Source organism: Triturus cristatus, chromosome 2_1 (assembly GCF_964204655.1).
Source record: "Triturus cristatus chromosome 2_1, aTriCri1.1, whole genome shotgun sequence".
Lineage (NCBI taxonomy): Eukaryota > Metazoa > Chordata > Amphibia > Caudata > Salamandridae > Triturus > Triturus cristatus.
The window spans coordinates 880,995,935-881,020,627 of record NC_140581.1 but is presented as its reverse complement, the minus strand read 5'-3'; the positions used below and the strand labels follow the sequence as shown (position 1 = coordinate 881,020,627).

The 24,693-nt window shown below is 44.2% G+C and overlaps 1 protein-coding gene across 1 annotated transcript in view; it reads right to left on the bottom strand.

Annotated features, from left to right (window-relative positions):
• Positions 1-7,353: 7,353 nt before the first annotated feature.
• Positions 7,354-24,693, bottom strand: part of LOC146866027 (cytochrome P450 1A1-like) — a 133,803-nt gene continuing 116,463 nt past the window's right edge. Inside the window, exon 7 of the mRNA XM_085633045.1 lies at positions 7,354-8,532. Within this exon, the coding sequence (XP_085489171.1) occupies positions 8,250-8,532 (283 nt within the window). The 3' untranslated portion in view covers positions 7,354-8,249. The remainder of the gene's footprint in view (positions 8,533-24,693) is intronic.

Below are 24,693 nucleotides of genomic sequence, written 5' to 3'. Positions count from 1 at the left end.
TGGCCGCTCCCCTTGACTGTTTACCTGCTCCTGCTGCCCTAATGCTATCCTGCTGTCCCCTTGGCCGGGCTTAGCTCCACCCCCTTGCCGGGAACTGGAACGGACGAGGGACCGGCCGGGCTTGGCTCCGCCGGCCCCTTCAACTACATTCCCCAGGATCCCCTGGGCCAGGACATCAGGACGCCAGATCATCACACGCCAGGAGGCGCATAAACGCCAGCCTGGTGCGGAGCCTCCTGTTTCCCTTGGCCGCTCCCCTTGACTGTTTACCTGCTCCTGCTGACCTCCTGCTATCCTACTGTCCCCGCGGCCGGACTTAGCTCCGCCCCCTTGCCGGGAATGGGAACGGACGAGGGACCGGCCGGGCTTGGCTCCGCCGGCTCCCTCAACTACATTCCCCAGGATCCCCTGGGCCAGGACGTCAGGACGCCAGATCATCACGCGCCAGGAGGCGCATAAACGCCAGCCTGGTGCGGAGCCTCCTGTTTCCCTTGGCCGTTCCCCTTGACTGTTTACCTGCTCCTGCTGCCCTCCTGCTATCCTGCTGTCCCCGCGGCCGAGCTTAGCTCCGCCCCCTTGCCGGGAATGGGAACGGACGAGGGACCGGCCGGGCTTGGCTCCGCCGGCCCCTTCGACTACATTCCCCAGGATCCCCTGGGCCAGGACGTCAGGACGCCAGATCATCACGCGCCAGGAGGCGCATAAACGCCAGCCTGGTGCGGAGCCTCCTGTTTCCCTTGGCCGCTCCCCTTGACTGTTTACCTGCTCCTGCTGCCCTCCTGCTATCCTGCTGTCCCCGCGGCCCGGCTTAGCTCTGCCCCCTTGCCGGGAACGGGAACGGACGAGGGACCGGCCGGGCTTGGTTCCGCCGGCCCCTCCAACTACATTCCCCAGGATCCCCTGGGCCAGGACGTCAGGACGCCAGATCATCACACGCCAGGAGGCGCATAAACACCAGCCTGGTCCATCGCCTCGCGAGGTCGCGCGCGGGACGCGCCGGGAGAAGCCTGGGACGAGGGCGGGGCCGTTTGTGGCCGTTCGAGGCCAAAGGAGGCCGGGCTGGGCCTACCCTCTAAGCCATACTTCGAAGTGAGTGACATTGAGTATAATGGGGAAACGCACAGTCACATCCGGTTTAAAGCCTACAGCCACCAATACTATTGAAAGTATGCTAGAGAAAGCCGTCAACATGGTCTCATCGGAGATTGAATTGACTGAGAGGAGACTATCTATGGGCCCTTCACATTTACCCAGATACGAGCAGGATAATTCAACTGCGCTTCTACCATTATCACCCAATGTGCTAATTATTACTACTAGCAATCGAGAAATGTTGTCCGGGGACCTTGAGACTAACAAGGACGACGCGGTAACCTCTGATTCCCAGATACGGCCTCAAGCTAATGTTAGCATTGGAAATTTGGCCTCCGGCAACCAAAGTAGTGGGGGAAAAAAGAAAGAGAGGTATGTTAAAACCTACCGCCAGCAAAAGGAAACAACCCCCTCGCTCAAAAACTCAACCCACACCCATGAGCCTATGGAAACAAGGAGCAACTGCTGTGATTGTGAGCCCCACTGAGCAACTAAATGATAGCATTGTAGAATCAACTGTATTAGAAGCAGCAGCCAACCCTACTCATACCCAGATTGAGCATATGATTGACTATGGCACTCGTGAAAAACTGGGAGATATTGTAATTGACACTATAATGGACTCTGTTTACGATCGCTTAAAAAACTTGCTAAATAATCAATTCAATGCTTTTTTTAAACGCCTAGATAAATTAGAAAATCTGGTTAAGAATCAGGATATTAACAAAAAATTTGTTACCACTGCTGATAAAGTCAGGGGGGCACAGAATTCTAAATCATTGGAGACAACTAATCAAGGCATTCCAAAGGAGAGCAGTGTTTGCACACACCTCGCTGCTAATACTGCATGCGACAAGTGTGGCAACCCTAAGAGTAGTTCCTTTCCCGAACTCATTTCCAGCACAATGCCCTTGTCAAATGCAGCATCTGGCAGTGAGACTAACATTAGTACTTCATTACGAAATCTAGCATTAGCCACTTCTGTGACGTTGGCCCCGGTACCCGTAAGTATGGCAACGGCTTCATATGTCACCCCTTTTATTGAAAAACAGGCTGAGAATCCAGCGGAAGATGTCCTTTACTTACCCCCTGAAGCTTGCCCCTATGTTGTAGTTTTAGCTGGTGCTCCTCCTCTGAAAAAAGACCAATCAGAATCTTGGGAACAACTTAAGAATAAAAGCATCGACTGGCTATCTAAGCATAAGGGTCTAGGGATGGTGAATGCCAATGAAATTTTAATGGTGCGACGTGTAGGATGGGTAGGGCCCTCGCAGAAGAACATCATAGGCGACTGCATAATCGTGAATTTTAGACGCCCCTCTTTGGTGAAATGGTTATTAAGACCACAAACCCACCATAATCTTGCCCCAACCCTTATACACTCATTACCCTTGGGCTTTTTTTATAAACCTCCCTTAGGCACACGTAATCCCTCCATCCCGACATCTACTACACAGAATCGGTTCACCGTTCTTTCTAGTCTGGACAGCCAGGACTGACTACCGAGGCAATCTTCGAATATCGCTCCAGACTTAGTAGCACCTCCAACAGTACGCTCAGTTGTTGTTGAACCCAGACCCCCCGATCCTAACTTAAATGTGTTAAGCTGGAATATTGCTGGGTTAAGATCTAAATTGAATTCCAGAGAGTGGGTTGACCTAGTTAGTAAATATGACATTTTGATGTTCCAGGAGACATGGTGTACATTTGATTTGTTCCTTGATGGATTCGTATGCTATAATAGTATTGTACCTTGCCCCAAAACAGGCCGCCCATGTAGGGGGCTATCAACATGGATAAAGGTTTCAGCTGGATGCACCCCAAACGCTTGGTGACAAACAATGAAAAATTTCAAGCTACGGTCTATTCACAAGGGGCCACAATTTGTTTCATACATTTTTATAACAATGATTTTACATCACTACCTGATAAGAATTTTTCTAACTTGTTTGATTTTATTGATAAACTAGAAGATGAGCACAAGCACGGTAAATTGGACGGAATTTGTCTAGGTGGGGATTTTAATGTAAGACTGCATAGCGGTATTGATAACACAACCATGACCCCGGCCAGAGCTAATCTATGTAAAAGAGGGGAGGAACTCCGCAATTATACATCTTCCCGAAACCTAATTAATGTAATGGAAAAGGCAGGAGTCGACTCAATAAAGGGCTTACTGCCTACCTATAGAGGACGTGGCTGCTCGTCTATTATTGATTATGTTTTTATATCATCCTCATTGGTAAACTTTGTAGCAAAGGCTGAGGTCCTATGTACCAGCCAAGGTGACCATAACCCAATTTCAACAATAATTAGACTCCTTTCCAGATCTACTGCCCAAAGAAACATAGGGGTTAAACATTTGGAGGCATCAACCGATAAACTCAGAGTAATTTGGAAGGGCACAGACAACAAACCATTATTTGTACGTATGATAAAATCCTATCCTTCCACGGTAGAGACTTGCCTATCAAGCAGCACCTCAGGTGCAGAGATTATTGAAGCGTTTAGTGGCCTATGTGCTGGCGTCAAACATATAATTTCAAGACCAGCTACCAACTTAAGCCAGAATCCTAGATGGTTTGATGGCATATGCTCACAGGCTAATAGAGTCCTGCGTGAAGCATTAGCGGCTACACCCAGGGACATAACCCGAGTTAGATCTCTGAGAGCTTGCTACAAGAAAGCAACTAAAACTCGCTCAGAAGAGATATTAAGAGAATGCTGGGATAACCTTGCTAGAGCTGCCTCACTTAAAGATGTAACTGGATTCTGGAAAGAAGTCAAAGCCATGAGGTCTATGGGCTCAAACATCACTCCCATAAGCTGCAACATACCCAGCGAATTATGGTAGGAGCACTTTGCTAGAATTTATACAGCTCCCATAAAGATCCCTAATACCCGTTTTAGCCCCTCGGTTCTAAATGTTGCCATAAGTGTAACCGAAGTTGAGGATGCCATAAAACAAAGCATAGGGAATAAAGCGCCAGGCCCGGACGGCCTATCGATCGACCTCATAAAATATGAACCAGCTTTCTGGGCCCACCTTTTATGCAATGTTTTTAACAATTTCACTAATACGGCTATTCCGAGTACCTGGTCGACTAGTATTATCGTGCCTATTTTTAAAAAAGGTGATCGATCCAACCCCAGCTGCTACCGCCCAATCTCACTAATAGATAACACCCTGAAGATTTTGGGCAGAGTCATGTTCAACGAGATTAGGACTTGGGCTGATGACAACCAAATTTTAAATCATTGTCAGCTGGGTTTTAGAGGCAATGTTGGAACCGTCGAACAGTGCTTGAACTTAAATCTTATTCTGGGCAAATATACGATTGCTCAAAAAGTTCCACTTTACCTGGGTTTTATGGACTTAACCTCAGCCTTTGATTTTGTTAACAGATCACGTTTATGGGAGATTCTTTTTAACTATGGGTTGGATGAGGTTTTGGTCCATTTTCTGGCACATTTGCACAGGGATTTGAAGGCACGGGTGAGGATAAGTAATGATGCAGAGGTCTCCGGGGATATTGCCATTGGCAGAGGGGTCAGACAAGGTTGTGTTCTGGCCCCTCTGCTTTTTATTCTTTATATAAATGAATTACTCAACTCTCTGTCCAAGCTGTCCAATGATGTACCGAAAATTAATGGCAAACTACTCCCCGTGCTTTTATATGCCGATGACGCGGTACTCATGGGTCGCACCCCCAATGCACTTCGCACTTTAGTCACAGGGTTCGTGTCTTTCATGGCCGAACTGGACCTTTGCACTAATTTTAAAAAATCTTATATTATGACGTGTGGGCTAAAAAAACACAGTATTAATTTTATATCGTCAGGTAATGAATCATTGACATGCACAAGCACTTTCCCTTACCTGGGCTTAGTTTTTTCAGAATCAGGATCATGGCAGGCCCACACAGCTTATAGCAGAAATACATTTTTTAAAGCTGTCAATTCCATAATTAGTCTCCGGCAGCCAAAAGAAGTAGAGGTGGTCTCATCTCTACTCCAGATATACAAATCGCAATGTGTACCAACGGCCACCTATGGTGCCGAAGTTTGGGGGTACTCAAACTGTAGCGGGATCCAAATTGAGGAAAACAGATTCTGCAGAAAATACTCTGGGCTCAAATTTCATCCCCAACTTATATATGCCATAAAGAATTGAACTTACATTATGTGCAGGATTTTATTAGGTCTCGCCCAGCCATATTCTGGCAAAGAATATGGCAGAACCCCGCTGCGATTTTAACAAGAGAGATAATATCAGACTGCCTCAAATGCGATAAGGGTGGCAGCATACCTTGGCTTGCTGCAGTCAAAAATAGTTTATCTAGCGCGAAGTTGGAGCACATTTTTTTATGCCCATTAGCACCGGAAGGCGCAAGCGTAAAATCTCTCAGGGGAATGTTGTATGATTTGTACCACAAAGAACGACAGGACATTGAGCTTCATAAACTATCGATCATTAAGTATATACCCCTTCTGGAGGCACCGAGCACCCAGCACAACATGCCACAGAATTACCTTAGGAAGAACACGGGAAGATGGAAAAGAAGCTTACTCTTCCGCCTTAGGGATGGTAGCATAAAATATTTACTCTGCTTCCCGATAGGATTTAATAACAACCTTGAGCAGTTGTGTTGCCCATGTGGTATTGGCAGTAAACAAACACTGTTACATTTCTTATTTTTTTGTAAATTTTATGTCAGATACACAAAACTGTATCTAATTCCCTATTTTAAAGTTCGGGCCATTTCTGATTTTAAATTAGCATACTCTGAAATTTTAAGGTTAGGAAATGATGACCTGATTTTCCGGGTAAGCGCGTTCTTACAAGCTGCGGCTCGCTCACGTGCCTCTATGAATGAGCCTTAATGTCTTATAAACCTGTAATATCTTTGCCTGACTTTGCACACTATTGCATTTTATGTGTAATATATTGCTGAATTTGCACATTGGTCTAAAAATTTTACAATCCGTCCACATTGCTGCTATATTTTACAGCCCGTCCAACCTTTTTAATTTGTTTTTATGAATTGTAATTTTGAAACCTGTATTGGAAGATATGGCATATTCATTAGTTTTAAAAATTGTACTGTATGTTGTTGGTAGTGATATATTGTGCTTTTATGGATATTTTTATCCGAATAAAGATTATTTACTTACTTACTTACTTTAAAAATAGACAAGGACTCATTTTGCACTAAAATATAGCACAAATTATAGATTTGTAATTCATGTAATCCCCCTAATTTTGCCAACATTTTGCATATTGGCAAAAAGCAAATTTTGTGATTTTCACCATCTCTGAGTGGTCCACCTTGATGGCTTCCCATTCAGTTAGTATTAAGTAGTAGGGGCACCTCTTTGTCCTAAATCATTTATTGTATTGATTCTCTCTCATCTAGACTTCCCTCAATATGACATATCTACTTTACTTTGACCGTGGAAGCGTAAAGTGGTACCCTAGTAAGATCGATGGTCAAGATCCCCTTGATTTAGGCCTCGAAGTGTGTGTTGTACAACTGTCCTTTCCAGCATTTTTGTAGAGCTCGTCCCCCTACGGTTTGAGGTGCTTTTGCTGAAGGAAGGCCCCCTGTACTTCTCTCGTCTTCATGTATGAAAGGACCTTGTACCCCTTCAGATCTCTAACATTTCTGGAAAGGTACTTCAAGTCACTCACATTAACACATGACCTCCACAAGCTTGGACCACTAGCTCTTAACTACCCCTCTCCTCACACACATATTTTACTAAGGAGAGTCAAAGGGCAGTTTCTACACTTTTGGCCTGGCAAAAAGGCCTGTATGCCGTGATGAGAGATGAGTTGTCCCCAGGCTTTAGTTATGCTCAAGGGCATATGATGAAAGGAATTCGACTTTGGAAGGAACCCAAGGTTTCTGGGATGGAGAACCCTAAAGGTCCTGTGGAACACCTGTCGGTTGACTTGTGAGGTGGGTTTCCTACACAGCAAAACATGCCAGTTGCACAGAAGGATAAAACCTGACTGATATGACATGATGATGGGAAATGAATGTTCAACCCTACAGTCACCTTACAAATCTAAAATTCCTCCAATCCCTACTGTCAATTTTAAATTCACAAATTGGTACCTTTGAAGCCTGGAAGCATAGTTGGTGTACAAAATGATTTCTGAAACAGCTCCACAGTTGTAGAGCATTCTGCCTTAATGGCTTTTTTAAGGATATAGCCGTGAAATATTTATACACACTAAAAGACTAGTCCTCTAAATTGCAATTAAAAAAGCCAGCAAAGTTTATTTCTTTCATTCTTTACCTTTGGTTTTTCATAGATCTGACTTTGAAACTCAAGCTAATAGTGGTCTTGTGATTAGCAAAAGCATGACCACCCAAAACAATAACCAAAGTATCAAATATCCATGCCAGACAAGTCTGCTAATGAATATGCATGTATACTAAGTTAAACAATCAGTACAGCCTTAAAAACCAAACTAGAAAAGACAGTTCTGTGAGTGAAGACATTGAGAATTTAGTAATCAGTTATTTGTAAATAAAGGGAGTATCTTAGATCAACACCTGTCATTTTAGTTCAGAGCTGAACACAAATCAATTCCAGCCGTTTTGTTAGACCGTCCAGTGTAAGCCTTTGGCAATGCAGTATGAGATCTCATACACAAGTCTACATTGGCTTTATTTTTTTATTTCACTGGAATCTGTAACAAACTGTGGCTTCTTCTATCAACAACAAACGAGTAGTCAAATGTATAAATACCTAAATAACTAAGTTTGGCACTCGTCAATTGCATGTATAAGGGACCCCACAACAATTCAACAGCATGAAGGCACTTCACTTTTTAACTATATCACAGCCTGTGTTCATAAACCTTACTTAAGTTTAAATCCTTACGGTAACAATAGGACCAGATAACCTTAACAAATGTCATCAAAGTAAAAATATAGCATTGTACAATAGCTCATATATGTTTAAGGAACGTGCTGGATAAGAATTTTTGCAGGGATTTTTAATCAAGTCAAAACTAGAACAGTGCCCACTGTATTGTTGCTAAAACATTATGGAAGGTGAATTAATATACCTAGAGTGAGTGAACTTTCAAGCAAGGCAAACAATTTCTCTTTTGATATCAAACAGAATATAGCGAAAAATAATTATCTGCGCAGTACAGTTTTAATTTGATATCTCTTCGGTTTCATTGCCAAGCCATTCACTGGTGTGAGGTCCAACTTCTCTTGTGGATTGGGCTCTAACTTCAGCCGTTGAAGAACAGTGGCAAGCATGAGGAATATTTCATTACGGGCGACATCCTCTCCTAGGCACATCCGCACTCCCATTCCAAATGTTAGAACACTTTCCTGAAGGCTCCGATTGAGTTGCCCATTTTTATCGAGGAAGCGTTCGGGGAGAAAGGAGTCCGGATTCTTCCATAGCGACCTGGAGAATAATATAAAAATAGCAGAAATGTGGGCTCCAAAAAACGTTTACTATGTTCAATATAATTGCACTACATATATAGAGTTACATATACTTTGCTAAAAATTAGTATACAATCTATAATTGAATGAGCGAATATGCGCTGAAAAGATTTCTGCAGTTAGTACAAAGTTAACGGGTTCTTGGTTTATAAATGAGGCTGCACCTGGATGTATGACACAATCATGCATGCTTTTACAAGGTGGGCAATACAACAAACACGTTGTTACCACACAGCTCATTACAATGCAAGTCGGTACAAAGACTTTCCTTAGGGAAGCGCTGGACTTTGGAATATTATTTATTACTATTCCAACTCCAGTCTGTGCAACAGTAGGGAAGGTGTTGGATTTAAAATCCAACAACACGTTCCCTAATGCAAGTCATTGTTAACGACGTACGTGGTAATGGAACACATGGTAACAATGCATTCATTGTATTGCCTGCATTGCAATGGTACTGCATAGTAAAGGCTGTTTCCCCATGCACCTTTTCTAAGCATTTACGTGCTTTGCGCATCCTCAATGCAGCCTGTCATATCATGCATATTCAGTCGTCTATCATGTAAGCTATATAGATAATCAGGCTTGGAAAACCAGCAGCTTGTCCCTTATGCTATATTGGTCTAGTCACATGAAGGAGAAGCTTAACGAACAACAAACTGATACACTTTTCCTATACTTCAGAAACAGATGTCAATTTGATAATTAATTAACACAAAATCTAGTGCCACGTGGACACAGATAAAATGTTTTATTTGTGACAAGCGGTGTCTGTGACATCCATGAGAGTGAACCACATTACCTACAGTTCTAGTACAGCATTAATTTTATAGAAGCTTATATAGCATTGTGTTTTGGAGTATTAATGGTTGATGTTCAAGTGATCACCAACAATCTATTTGGTCGAATGGAATATTTATTCTAAAATTAAAAGCAAACACGAGTTTCCCTAATACAGATCTGGCCAGCACCTGTTTTGCATATAGCACCTGTAGGAAAGTGGATTATTAGTATGTGGGGGTATTCACCTAAAGCTAGCAATAATATCGCAATGACTAAGGTCCAGTCAAGTTATGCAGCACTGCACGGGGGGATGGCTACGGCGGACCACACCTCCGCTTAGCCACAGGTGACCGCTGCCCCATTGACCCGCCCTTTGGAATGGTGGATTCGGCGTTCTGCTGTTCGCGCTGCTGCTGCTGCTGTGTGCACTAAGGAAGGAGGAAGCCGCAAGCAATCCTGCTGCCTATGCTGCCTGTACCGGAGGGCACTGAGGGTCGGAAGGATAGCCGAACTCAGAAGGAGAAAGAATGGAATGGAACGGTGCGGCGCTGAGAGGTCCGGGGAGCGAGCCGGTATGCAGATGATTGTATTTAGAGACTGACTCGGGAGACGCTGTAAACATCGAGCCTCTCAGCTGTCTCAACCTCCCCATCTTCACCGCGGACATTGTTGAGGTGAAAAGGAATCCAGTATCCGATATCCCGGTAAGCTGGGTGAACACAGCCGGGGAGACTCTGCGTTCACTCTCTTCTAGTGAATCGTAAGTCGCTCAAGGGGAAGGACACTGTGTTACTTATCTCCCATTTTTGACTCCCCCCACCACCTATTACCTTTAAAGCCTCCCCAGGACGGTATGCCATACTGAAGCAACGTAGGTGTACAGGGGATGAGACCAGAATTAATCTGAATTAATGTGAATATTTTGCTTTGACCCCCCCTGAGGGATTCCAGAAGGTGGGGCGGAACGAAATTTCACCGCCTCTGTTGCTGCCTGTGCTGTGTTCTTAGAAGGTAGTGGAGACTGGTGTTCAGTGAAAAGAGGAAAGAGCGTTACGGCGTAAAGGAGTCCAGTGACTTTTACTGAAAAGGGGAGGAAAGGTCAAAGATAAAAGAGGGGAGTTCAAGATATGGGAAAACCACTGAAACAAGGAGGCATGGCTACAAAACTCGATACAGCAGCACGGTCTAAAACTAAAACTCGCCGAGCCTTGGCTAAAGAAAGTACACGACTAGCCTCCAAGGGAATCAGAGAAATTAATATTAACACTCAGGGGCTTGATAGCACTCTGGAAAGCTCTGAAGAAGAACGATTCCCTGTTATATCCCCAGGAACTGAGGTGACAGGGGTTGATACAGATAATATGGTCTCAGGTAGCCTAAGGATTGATTCGAATGGGGCCAAACAGTTTCCATTATTTTTCAAAAAAACTATCCCTCCATCGCCCTTGTTAGAGTCAATCCTAGATCTATCTAAATCTGGACCAGTCGAATCAGTACCTCTCCCAGCCGTCCAAGGTTCCGCTAACGCAAAAAGAACTCTAATCGATAAAGATACTGTCCATCGAGTCAACCCAGAAGGTGTAAAGGATCAAAACCATAGCCAGGCTAGCCAGGCTAGCTATCAAAATCTTGAATCTAATGTATCGCCGGTAGAAGCTGACCTTTTAGAGCAGGGGTCAGTATTACTTAACGCAACCCTGCCTAACCCCCCGCGAGAAGCCATTACCGGGGGGACAACTACTAATACAGCTGAAAGGCAGAGTTATCCCGATCAGACAGACCAGTCCGCTTATACTACCAGTACCCATCAATTGGATGTCAGGGACATGCTGAATTTAATTTTAGATGAAGTTCGCGAAATCAAAAGGACCCAGAAACTGGAAATTGCGGCCCTACATGCACGCCTGGGGAAGATTGAGGAGGCAATGTCTGGATTTCCTGCCAAACTCCAGGAGGCAGAGGCTCGGATCTCAGTGCTGGAGGACCAAGTCAATGTGGTCTTGTGTGAGGCAAAGGAAGCAACAAATAAGAGGAAACTCTTGGAAAATAGACTGGAGGACATTGAGGGCCATTCACGAAGATCAAATCTAAGAATAGTGGGGGTTCCGGAAGGCATCGAAAATTCACAAACGCTACAATGGGTAAATACATTCATTAAGCAGACCGTGCTTCCTGAATTTGAGGGGGACCTCACAATCACCAGGGCTCATCGGGTTCCTCCACATCCTTTTCCGAACTCTACTATGCCGCGAACAATCCTGCTAAATTTTGCTGACTATCGAATCAAGGAGAAAATCTTGACGAAAGCTATTCAGCAGAGACAGTTCTCCATTAACGCAACCTCAAAATGTCGTATATTTGCAGACATGACTGCTTTAGCAGCTCGAAGAAGAAAAGAATTTGTAAAACTCCTCCAGTTATTTAAATCTCATGGAGCCCAAGCCTCTATAGCTCAGCAATCTAAACTTAGAGTGCTAGTTAAGGGCAAATTTTTTATTTTTTCAGATCTGGAGGAGGCCCAGGCTTTATTAAAGGAGATCTCGCAAGGTCAATAATCTGAGGAAGCACATTTCGTGGTTCTGGTGGGGGGGGTCACTGGGGTACAAGGGTCACCCGGGTGTAATACCATGACACCCATGATTGAAGGAGGGAAGGGTGAAATGTGGTTGGCGTGGTTGGGATATCCACATTCTAAGGGGAGTAAGGGAGGAGGGGAATCGGAGCAAAAAAGAAAAGGAGCAGGGGCAGGAGTAAACGACATAGGAATTATATGATTAGAAACTTAAGCTTATCTGTAACGAAAAATCTAAATGAATTTTAGCAATTGTAAAATCTTGTCAGTCAATGCCAATGGAATGTTAAATAAGCAAAAATATGGCGCTCTCATAAAATGGTTAATTTCATCTGACCCCCAAATAGTATATTTTCAAGAGACGCACCTAAAATCAAACTCTCCAAAACTTTTTCTACCCAGATTTTTCTCCCACGCTTTCTTCGCATCAGCTGGGTTGGCCCAGAGGGGAGTTGCAATTTATCTTTCGAGAAAAATACCCTGGGAAATCCTACAAGTTCAGAGAGACATACAGGGAAGATGGATATGGGTAATGGGTAAATTGCAGGGAAAATCTTTCAATCTTGTCAATTACTACGGCCCTGTTACTGACGAGACCGAAAGCTTGATTAAAATTCATGAGTCTTTGAGGGGAATTCCGGGACAGATCATACTAGGAGGTGATTTTAATTTCATACAAAACTTGAAGAAAGACACATCAAATAAAAATAAAAAACAATTAAAACCATATACTCTAAGAGCGGTGGAGGCCCTAAAAAAAGAATATCAACTGGTAGATCCTTGGCGAATTAGGAATCCGGAAGACACAAAATGTACTTGTTATTCACATCGCTTCGCCACTGCATCTTGAATCGATTTTTATCTTATATCCAGATCTCTTCAAATTTTAAAAATTGATAGCGGGTGCAATCCTTTTTCTGACCACGCTAAAATCGAACTTAAGATCGCAATAGATGGCGGGAAAAGGGAGCGGCCGAGGTGGCAGCTCGACCGTACTCTCCTCCAAAACCAGGACTGGGTAAAGGATTTTAGGGAATGGATCTTGGAATTTTTTTAACTAAATTCCAACATCGCTAATGTGTTCTCTGTTTGGGGTGGGTTTAAAGCTGCTGCCCATGGTCAGATTATTGCCTTTACGGCAGCCCAGGCCAAAACAAGATCGCTTAAAATAGCTCAACTCCAGGCTGCAGTCGAGAAAGAACATATTCTCCGGGATCGGAAATGTCCCAACGAATTCGAACAGGCAAAAACTATCTTGCGGGATTTCTTCATCCTAGAAGAGATCTGTAGTTCCAAAATGTACCAGCAAAAAGTCTATGAAGAAAATCAGTTAATAGGTAAATTGTTAGCAAATGCAACTAGGAAAAAACAGGAGTCAGCATTCATTTTAAAGATACAAGATCCTCAGACTGGTCATGATGAAGTTGACAGGGAAAGGATCTCACAGATTTTTGTTCCACATTACCACAGTATCTACGCAACGGAATATTCAACAGGCGACGATATGATTTTTAATTATTTTTCCAACGTCGCATTTCCTAAACTTTCTGAGAGTCGGGTTTCCCAACTAGAATCAGAGATTGAAATAATAGAAATATCAACTTCTGTAAAGGAAACAGCCGGGGAAAAGCATGCGGGCCAGATGGATTTCCCAACGAATTTTATAAACTATTTTTAAAAGAATTGCTGACCCCTCTGAAACAATTATTTAACAACATTAAAGAGGGAGGTCGCATACCGGAAATATTTAAGGAGGCGACAATCGTGTCATGCGTGAAGAAAGACAAAAACCCCGAAAATATCAACTCCTATCGGCCCATAAGTCTCTTAAATTCTGACTATAAAATTTTAATGAAAATATGGGCCAAACGTTTTACATTTGCGGCTCAAGAGGTGATTAGTAGCGACCAGACAGGTTTCATAGCCGGCAGATCCATGGCAGCCAACACCGAATTTCTAATTCAAGCTTTGGACTATTTTAATACCAACTTAACCCCAGCATGCATTGTTATGGTAGACGCGGAAAAAGCTTTTGACTTAGTCAACTGGAGCACCCTGTTTTTTACCCTAAGACAATTTGGATTTCCAGCCCAGATTGTCAATATGCTACGTATCATTTATCAAGATGCCTCGGCCCAGATTTTTATTAATATGAAAACTGTCGGCTCGATAAAAATTAATAGAGGGACCAGGCAGGGTTGCCCTCTTTCACCGTTGCTATTCACCTTTTTTATTGAACCTTTAGCAATCAAGATTAGAAATAATGCTGCTATTCGATCTCCGGTCTTCAGAATGTCCAAAATAAAATTATTTGCTGACGACATTATTTTATATCTGAGGCCCGATAAAGAAAATATTGAGAGTGTTTTAAAAGAATTTAGAGAATTTGAACAAATTGGTAGTTATAAAATAAACTCCAATAAAACAGAAATACTAGCTTTAAATACTGATCTTAATTATCTCCCATCGGACTTAAAAACACAAGCAGCCAATAAAGATCCGATTAGGTATTTAGGAATTTACATTAACTCTCATTACCACCAGCTGTTTGAATTAAATTACACCAGGATGAAAGATAAAATTAAGAAGCTTTTGGATCAGTGGCTTTTATTACCACTCTCAATTGTGGGCAGGGTATCTCTTATCAAAATGTCAATACTTCCGTTGCTTATATTTTTATTTAGTAATATCCCTATAAAAATCAAGCTCTCCTTTTTTAAAGAAATTGAGACGATGTTCAGAAGTTTTGTATGGGGGAAAAATGTTTCCAGGGTTAAACTACCAATAGTACAACTATCTACCTCACAGGGTCGTCTTGCCCTACCAGCTGTGAAAATATATTATGAGGCCGCCTTTTTAAATATAGTGGCGGGACTGATGGGCTCGACATCTAAGCGAGACAGTTTCTTTTTGGAAAAAATGCTTCAGGAAAATAGCTCCAATTTACAAGTGTTCCTAAAGACTTCCAAATATCCCAAAAAAACCCGATAAAAGACCTTAAGGGAATATCATTCTAGACTTCAGTGTCTTTCAAAAAAGACTGGCAATTCTTGAGTTTGAGGGAATGTTTAGATCTCGGGCTCCAACTAAACAAAAGTCATTTAATTAGATGGGAAAAGTGCGGGCTAAAAGAATTAAGACACTTTTCCATTCTTAATCGAATAATTTCGTGGCAAGAGGTGATGTCCAGAGCAAACAGCCCGAATAGACCTACTTTTTTCGAATATATACAAATCGTATATTTTATAAGGAAAATACATGGTATTATTAACTCTCCATCTGAACTAGCTGTAGCCCTATACGGAGCCAAAATAATGGGTATAGGGAATTGGTATAGGCTGCTACTTCAACAAAATCATATGCCACTTGTTGAAAGCCACCTAAGAAAAATAGACCACGTGACACAATGCAGCCTTCAATGTAAAGACTGGGAGACGATCTGCCGTTTAGGCAATAAAGCACTAAGAGCAGCTAACTTTAAAAGGATGGCCTTTCTATCACGCTGGTTAGCCTATTTGACACCGGAGGCCCTGGGGAAAATTTCTTGCTAATGGTCAAGGTGGCTGGCACCATATTTTCTTCTCTTGCCAGAAACTAAATCTATTCTGGAATACAATTTTTGCGGATTTGGGAAGGGCAATTGGGAAAAATATTCAGCCAGAGGCCGAATTGGCTTTGTTTGGTATCACGAAAAACAGAACGATAATTAATAGGGATGAAGAGACTTTTCTATTTATTTCATGTATGGTTGCCCGATCCTTAATTCTACAAAATTGGAAGTCCACCGATGCTCCCTCTCACTTGAAATGGTGGATGAAAATGAGAAGAACTTGTAATTTTGAAAGAGCATATGCAGGCCGGGTGGGTGCCATTAAGAAATTTGAGAAAAACTGGAAGTATTTTAGTGATCTGGAAAAAGATAAAGGAAACTGAACAATGTCTGGGTCATGCTGTCAATAATTGTAGTAGTTTTATACAATCAAATGCCTTTCTTTGTGATTTTTTGCATTTCTTCTTCAGAATCTATCAATATCTCTGGGGCTTTCTTTAGGGGTAAAGCATAGGAAATTGAATCATATCCTGTTATAAACTATAGTAGTCCCTGTAGATAGACGCAATAGCACTTTTTTCTTTCTTTTTTTTTTTTTTGAAAAACACTAGCACCTTTTTTCTATGTAATTGCTGCTACAATTCTATAATGATGGTTATCAAATCTTTTCCCAAAGCACTTTACCGCCGTCGTCTCATAAATCGACGCACTTGCACTTTTCTGTCTCCTAATGACTATACTTGAGAAGCACTAGCACTTTTTTTCTATACATTGCTGCTTATTAACAACGGATATTATATCTTTCCCTTTAGCATTTTATGGTCTGCTGTTTAGTACATTACATCCCTTCCTCAATATGGATTAGTTTTTCTGATTACTACTTTTAGCAACATAAAGGAAGGAGCTAAGATGGGAAGGCTATTTAGTACTCTTTAGAGGTTTCTAATTCTGAATTCTTTGTATTTATAACATCTTGTTATCATAAATTGTACTCTGTATTTGGATGCTATGTCGTTGCTCTGCTCTGCTCAATAAAAAAAAAAATAAAAAAAAAAAAAATAAAAGACTAAGGTCCAGTCAAGTCTCCAAAATGAATCCTTGCTCAACCCTTGGTAGCTTGGCAAATGGGCACTCTTAATTTAGGAGACAGGTATATGTACAGCCTTTAATAGCAACAAAAAAGTAAATAAGTAAAAGACACAACAAAATAAAAATCCAACACCAATTTATAAAAATATAGAATAATTTTTCTTTAAAATCACACCGAAAAGACAAAATCCAATGTAGTAAACCGGAGATATGAATTTTTAAACGCTAAATCAAAGATTGCTCATTCTAGAGCCAGAACGCTTAAAGTGCCACTCACAGCTATCTGGTCATGCTGCATTGGGACAAAGTAAAGGTTTTATGCCGACCGCAATGGAGCACAGGTCGGATAAGCTGAGTGCTAGGTCCCGGTCAAAAGTTCACCTTCTGGCTTAATCTTTTTCTTGGAGCGTTTCTCTCTGCAACAGGCTCATTAGTGGGTCCTCTGGCTTCTTGGATCCAAAGTTCGATTAGACGATGGCGGCCTGCTGCAGCATGATGCCTCAGTGAGTCTCTGAAAGTCTTTGTCCTCGATGGCGAGGAGCTCTGGAGATTTCAGCAGGACAAACCAGCGCAGTCAGGCCGATTTGCGAATCCACGATGGCATCTTGACTCTCGACATCGAGCCAGTCTCCTCCCAGAGCTTTTCTGCAAAACTTTCCAGAATTTCTAAACTTTTAAATCTTGAAGTTTCTTTATTCCTTTGGGGAAATAGGTGTCCACTAGTTCAGTCCAGGGGTTCAGAGACCCTGGATCACCTCTTGGGGACTAGGACTCAATTCCCCACAATGCACTTGCACAGTACAGGAAAAATCTAGTTGGGATGATCCTTTCTTTGGGCTTGCAGATGGCTTATTCCAGCTCTGTTTTTCCTGCTGCTGATCAGGGAGTCCACTCTTTTTCCTTTAAGTCAGGCATGGTTGTTTCTTTGTGGAGCCTTGAGAGGGCAGCAGGGGCAGCCATTTTGGGTGCAAGCCTGTTGTGATGTAGCCCAGGTGCCGGCAGGGCAGTCCTCCTTTTATTCCAGGCAGTGTTTAGAGGATCCTGCAGCTCTCCTATATTTATCCTCCATTCTGGGCTGGCAAAAGAGGGGTGGGGAGGGCACCCCAACCATTAGAGGTAAAGGTACTTCCCTCTGCTATGACCACTTCCTGTGAAGTGTGGCATAATTTTGACCCAGAATGAACTGTTATCCAAAAATCAAAATAGAGAAAATCTCTCCTTGGTGTGTGAGTGTCTGCATCTGTGTAACCCAACCAAAAGGTGTGGCTAACAACTCACTACACTCCCCTTCCAGCCCCACTTTTAATCTAATTGGCGGGGCTCCCAAACAGCTTGGGATTTTCAAAGTGGGGGCTGGCCCAGGTCTTATGACAACTGTTCTCCTGCCTTTGAAGTCCAGCTTATCTCCAGCCCCCTTCCTCTCCCTGACTTCGCCAGATAACACATCTCCCCCCACCAAATGGCTGTATTGTTTTTGAGAGACAAAGGAGTACGGTATAAATGGGTTCATCCATTCCGCTTGGTCTTTGCATGGCTGGGCAAGACCCGGGCAGTGCGCACGCCCCCCGAGGCAGCAGAGATTCTAGGCATAGAGCTCGATCAGGACTCGTCGCCTCAGCAGACACTCTCTCAGCTACCTTCCCGAGAATCACGTCGCAGACGACACTCAAGAAATCGTTTGCATCAACAGATAAGCAAGCCAACAAAGACTGAAAGCATCAAAGAACACTGAGCCCTGCTACAACTACTCACGGAGCAACATCGATCCCTGGAAAGAGAGGCTGACTGATGGTGCATTGTGTGTCCATCGGGACCTGTAGGAGGGGTCAAGCTGGCTACCCTCGGGATGTGCCACACCTCAGCCAACATTAGCTGGTAGCGGCGGGGGCTGCAGACCTCCCCACTCTTCTTAATAACACTGATGCGGATGACAAATGACATGGACCCTCACTATAAAACTGCAAGTTTTGCACCTGTTGGTGCCACTGTTTTATTAATTGTTAATATTAGTACGTTAGTTAAATGTCATCATACTCAGCGCCTAGCCACACTGTCACACTCCACTAATTTTTGGGGGTATGGGGCTCTAGGCCGCTGTGCACAGGACCCAGACAGCTATGTCACTCTCCCTGGGACATGGTGCGCATAGGTAGCTTGAATGTGAGGGGTCTAAACTTGCCAATCAAAAGAATAGCACTTCTAACACAGCTTATAGCATCCCAATGTGACATATGACTTATCTCCAGAAAAAGGATTGGAGCAGAATGCGCTCTAGATGGTTCGATCGCCAATTCTGGTCTTCCGGCCAGTGGAAAAAAGCAGGGGTCGCAATCCTAGCGCCCACACATTTTTAAGGAAAATTAGGACGATTGATAGCCCTGTGTGTGTCCCTCTTCAACCACACATTTACTATCGCCTCTATCGAAGTCCCTAATGTCCCTATCTATGTCCCTAATGATCACCAGGAGCCATCTATACGCAAGGCAATTGCCACTGCACTTACATCGCCTAACTCCATCCTAGTGATAGGAGGGTGATTTTAACCTGATACCAGATGCCTCTATAGATAGAACTCCCCTGCCACCAGGGAATACAGGGATGTTTACCCCACAGGGAACATGTTGGCTATCAGAGGCGGGGTTGCCAGATATATGGCGGTCAGTTCACCCGACTACACGGTCCTATTCCTTTTTTTCAGCTGCACACCAATCTTATGCTAGAATTGACTACCTCCTCATTTCCACCCCACTATGTCCAAGAGTAACACAGGCCACTATCGATGTGGCGTCCCTTTTGGATCATGCCCCATTCAGCTGGACCTACAGCTCCCGACCACACACCGGGGTTGTAAATCGTGGCATCTCAATCCTAAAGTGCTATTGTATGATGCAGTGATCAAGGAAGTGGGGAAAGCCATAGTAGACTACCTAGCAATTAATGATACTCCACACACAACAATAGCAACGTTCTGGGATACTCTAAAGGAAGTAATTAAGGGCACGTATATAGCGATAGCAGTTAGACTCAACAAGGAACGTGCAATGAAACGCGTCAGCCTAGAAGGCACGGTGAAAGAGTTGGAGGAGGCTCACCAACGCACAGGCTCACATAAAACTAGAATTCAAATGACCATAGCGCGAAAGCAGCTTAGAGCACTTGTCATGGATGCTGCAAAGTATGCATTGTTACCAACGAGACAGAAATATTACGCGGGGGAACAACGCAGGGAAGTTGCTGCCACACAGATTGCGAGCACAGGACCTAATAGACGGAGACCAGGAACACATCATTAGAGACGAAAAACTGTCTTTATTTCTATCAATCAATGTCAAAAATGCCTTTGATCATATCCATTTGCCATTCTTGCGCGCAGTGCTGGAGGCAGTGGACCTAGGCCCAGATTCTGACGATGGATCTGGGCTGGGTATGCGGAACCGAAAGCAATGGGCAAGGTAAACAACGCACAGTCCCCGACCCTTCTCATCTCCAGGGGGTCTCGCCAGGCCTGTCTGCTCTCGCCACTTCTATTTGCGCTCTATATGGAGCCCTTGGCGGAGCGCATCCGACACCACCCACAAATAGAGGGAGTCTGGTTGGGAGGCCAATCCCATAAAATAGCCCTATACACAGATGACATGTTGTTAACCATCACAAACCCACGTCAATCACTGCCCCCGCTCCTTGAGGAACTCACAGCATTTGGTGTGGTCTCTGGCTTTAAGGTGAATACTGCTAGTCCAAAGCACTTAATATCACTATCCTGCATGACAAGCAACTACAGTTGGCACCGGACTTTCCTTTCCTGTGGGTGCAACGGGGAATCAGTATTTGGGATTTCACATTCTCCGTACCATAGAAGGCTCGGTGAAGCAAAACTACTTGGAACTATTAAAGACGGTGAGATCCCCTATACAGTCCTGGCACAGGGTCTAATCTCCTGGTTGGGACGCACTGCAGCGGTTAAAGTAACTCTGTTGCAAAAAATCCTCTATCTTATGCAGGTACTGCCGTTGGCACCAACCAGTTTATAAAGCTACAAGTTGCCCTTGAGGCCTTCATATGGGAGGGTAAGCGGGCTCGGATAGAGAAAGAGCGGACCTATCTACCAATGGCCAAGGGACGGGTGGTCATACTGAAACTGGCAAGATATCACCAAGCTGCACAACTGCGCTCCATGGTGGAGTGGCAGCGCACACTGACCAAGAAGCACTGGTGTTTTCTAGACCAGGCGGTGGCTCAGATCCACATCTGGAAAATTCCATGGCTCCTGCACAAGCACTGTCCGCCGGCAATCTACATCTCACCTGTGGTTAGAGCTACAATATGGTTTTGGGATAAGGTGTACTCCTCTAAGCAGCTCTCTACACAGATATTCCCACTCACGCATATCATAGGTAACCCAGACTTTCCGAAGGCCACACAGGAGAATGCTTTCATACGTTGGCAGGAGGCCAACTACAAGCGAATCGGAGACTTGTTTGACGTGAGAGGCATGTTTGACTTTAAAGCGGTCTGACAGGATTTTGTGCTCCCAGACTCACAATATTGGCATTATCTTGCAATCCAACACTGGGTGATCCTTCCTGATATTAGGTCTGATGCTAACAGATGATTGACCCTGTTTGAACGCTAGCTTTTGTCCAGAAAGGACGACTCCCGCATCTTTTCCGACATATATTCCTTTCTAAACTCCCAGACCACCCCTTTACAAACACCGGCAAGGAAGAGGTGGGAGCTAGAATGCGAGGACAGATTTACCGGCAAGGAATGGACAGTCATCCTACAACGTGCACACATCTCCTCTACCAGCGCCTCAGGCAAGGAAACACTTTTAAAGCTAGCCCATAACGGGCACTATACCCCAGCTCGTCTGACTCAATGGCAAAAAGAAAGGGAGGATACATGTTGGCAACACTGCACCCATTCAGGTACACTCACCCACTTGCTGCCCCAAGCTCCACAGATACTGGAGGGAGGTCCTGGCAGACATCGATAAGATGTTCGACACTGAAATACCCTGGTTTCATAGCTATGTCCTGTTAGGACTACCCAATACACAAACTTACCCATTATATTCCAATAAAGGGAAGACTATTAACTTGCCACTCTGCGCGGCAAAGCACGTCTTATTATCAAAATGGGGCACTGATACTATCCCAACGCAGGTAGACTGGCTGCACAAACTATGGCACTTATTATGAATGGAAAAATTGACAGCAGTAATCAGTCACACCTTACCCAAGTTTGAGAAAAGATGGGAAACATGTATAAAAGACCTTTCTGGAGTATACCAAGAACTCACATGCCCAAAATATTTGCAAATATTGCAGATTACGACCACCACCTCTACGGACGATTCAGATGAAAAAAGAAGAGTGATGACTATTTAAGAATGTGAAATGAGCATGGTTTGTCTTTCTTTTGTTATTGTTTATTGAAGATGTTTGATTCTGTTTCCTCCTCCTTCCCCCATCTCCATTTGCCTCCCCTTCGCACCCTCTCCCCCACCCCGAAACCTTCTTGTCACCTCACCAGCCAATGAAACTAGGCATAGGAAATTGTGAACAAACTTAATAAAATGTTACAATCCTAAAATGATCCTAGACACCACAACAGAGCACACGTATGTGCATTAAGTATACTGGGGTCCTTAAACCTACTTTCCCTACCATATACTAAGGACTTAAAATCTTGGAGAAACACATAAACAGCTTATTAACAACCTTTCTCGAGCAACACCATCTGCTCGATCCCTCCCAGACTGGTTTCCGCCCAAGGCACGGGACTGAGACGGCACTGTTGGCAGTCACAGAGGAGTCCAGGAGAATCTTAGATCGGGGAGGTTTGGTGGCAATCATCCTCCTCGATCTGAGCGCGGCATTTGATACCGTGAACCACGGTATCCTCCTGCAGCGCCTCCTGGACATCGGAATATATGACAAAGCTCTGGAGTGGTTCAGATCTTACCTGAGTGACAGATCTTTCCAGGTCTATGAAGGTAATGTCACCTCCTCTAGCAAGCCTCTAAGGTGTGGAGTCCCGCAGGGATCATCGCTAAGCCCGACGTTATTTAACGTCTATATGAGGCCACTGGCTGGGATCGTCCGTTCGTATGGTATTAAGATCGTTACCTACGCGGACGATACCCAGTTGGTGATCTCTCTGGCACGGGCAGGTGGACCCTCAGCTAATGTAGACCTCGCCGGCTGTATGGAGATGGTCAAGAGCTGGATGACCAAGTCTTGTCTCAAACTCAATGGAGACAAGACTGAGCTCATGCTCCTGGGTCACAACGTACCATCCACCATAGGCACTCTCTGGCCTCCCAGCTTAGGCCCTGCCCCTGTTCCCAAAGACGCCATCAAAAGCTTGGGTGTCTGGCTTGACAGGTCCCTGTCTTTCAATCAACAGGCAACAAAACTATCTGCCACCTGCTTCGGCATCCTGAGAATTATCAGGAAGATCTTGCCTCTTCTCCCCTTTGAAGCAAGGAAAACCGTGGTTCTGGGCCTGATTCAATCGCGGCTGGACTATGGTAATGCCTTGTATCTTGGAGCTCCGGACTCCACCCTGCGCAAGCTGCAAATAATACAGAACTGTGCAGCCAGAACACTCTTACAAATCCCCCGCAGATCGTCAGCAAAACCCGGACTGAGGACACTGCACTGGCTCCCTGTAAAGGAAAGAGTAAACTTCAAATCACTCTGCATTGCTCACCAGACTTTCAGGTCCCTAGGACCGGCAATCAATCTCCCCCTCATCACACCCTATATCCCCACAAGACAGTTGCGCTCCACCACTGCGAATCTAGCCATTGTGCCGCCAAGAAAGAAATCAAGGTCCGGAGGCCGCTCCTTCTCTTACAATGTAGCTAAGAAGTGGAACGCTCTGCCCCAGTATCTTAGATCCAATCCTGATATTCTCTCCTTCCGCAAACAGCTGAAAATGCTCCTGTTCACTACATAACTGTGGAGCTGAATCTGCCTCCTCCTAACCCAAACCTCAGTTGGTATGCTCAGCGCTTGGACGCCTCAGGGCAGCTATGTGCGCTTTAGAAATCGGAATTCATTCATTCATTCATTCACTTACAGGTAGGGTGTGCCCAATTAGAATTAATCCAATTACCACATACCTTTAGAGGTCAGAGCAATGACCTGGGCCTGGTTAGTAGAGTGTAGGGTACTGTCAGAGTCAGTAGCCACCAGCATCAGTCAAAAATGGGGGTGATCAAGACAAAAAGGATGACTTTCCTACACACACACCCCCAGACAAAAGGTGTTGGGCAACTAACCTACAACCTGGTAGTTCTCATCATCTAAGTGGAAAAGCCTGGGAAATCCATCTATATTGGCGTGGGCAGCTCCAGTTCTGTGTTCCACTGTGAAGCCCATCCAATAAAGGGAATTGGACCACCTCGACAATTTTGTGTTCGCCCCCCTTATCTGCATGAGTAATCCAAGAGGTCTATGGTCCGTTTGAACATGGAAGTGAGTACCAACCCGATTTGACCTTATCTTCTTCAGGGACTAGACCACAACAAAGGCTTCCCTCTCAATGGCACCCCATCTTTGCTCTCTGGGGAGTATTAGTCTACTAATGAAGGCAATTGGTTGATCTTGGCCCTCTTCATTTACTTCATCCACTATTGCCTCAATCCCTTGCACTGAAGCATCTGTCTGTACCTCAAACTGCTTATTGCAGGCAGGGGCCAGTAGGACTGGTGCTGAACACATAGCCTCTTCAGAGGGTCAAGGGTCTTCCAACATTCTGGGGTCCAAATTAACTTTTAGGGTTGCTTCTCTGAGGTAAGCTCTGTCAGGGAAGCCACCATGGCCTCCATAGTTCTTCACAAACCTCCTGTAGTATATCCAGTCAGGATAAGGAAGGCCCTGACTTGTGTCTGGGTCTTAAGAGCTTCCCAATCCAGGATGATGTGCATCTTGCACTGGAGAGGTTGTAAATGGCCTCAACCTACAAGGTGGCCCTGGCACGCCACTAAACCTTGCCCTATCTGGAATGTTCTTGGCTTGATAGTCAGGCCCGCCTGCTGCATGACCTGAAGCACTTCCATCAGGTGTAACTGAATAACTGCTATGTCATCCAGATAAGCTGTACTGAAAGTTGGA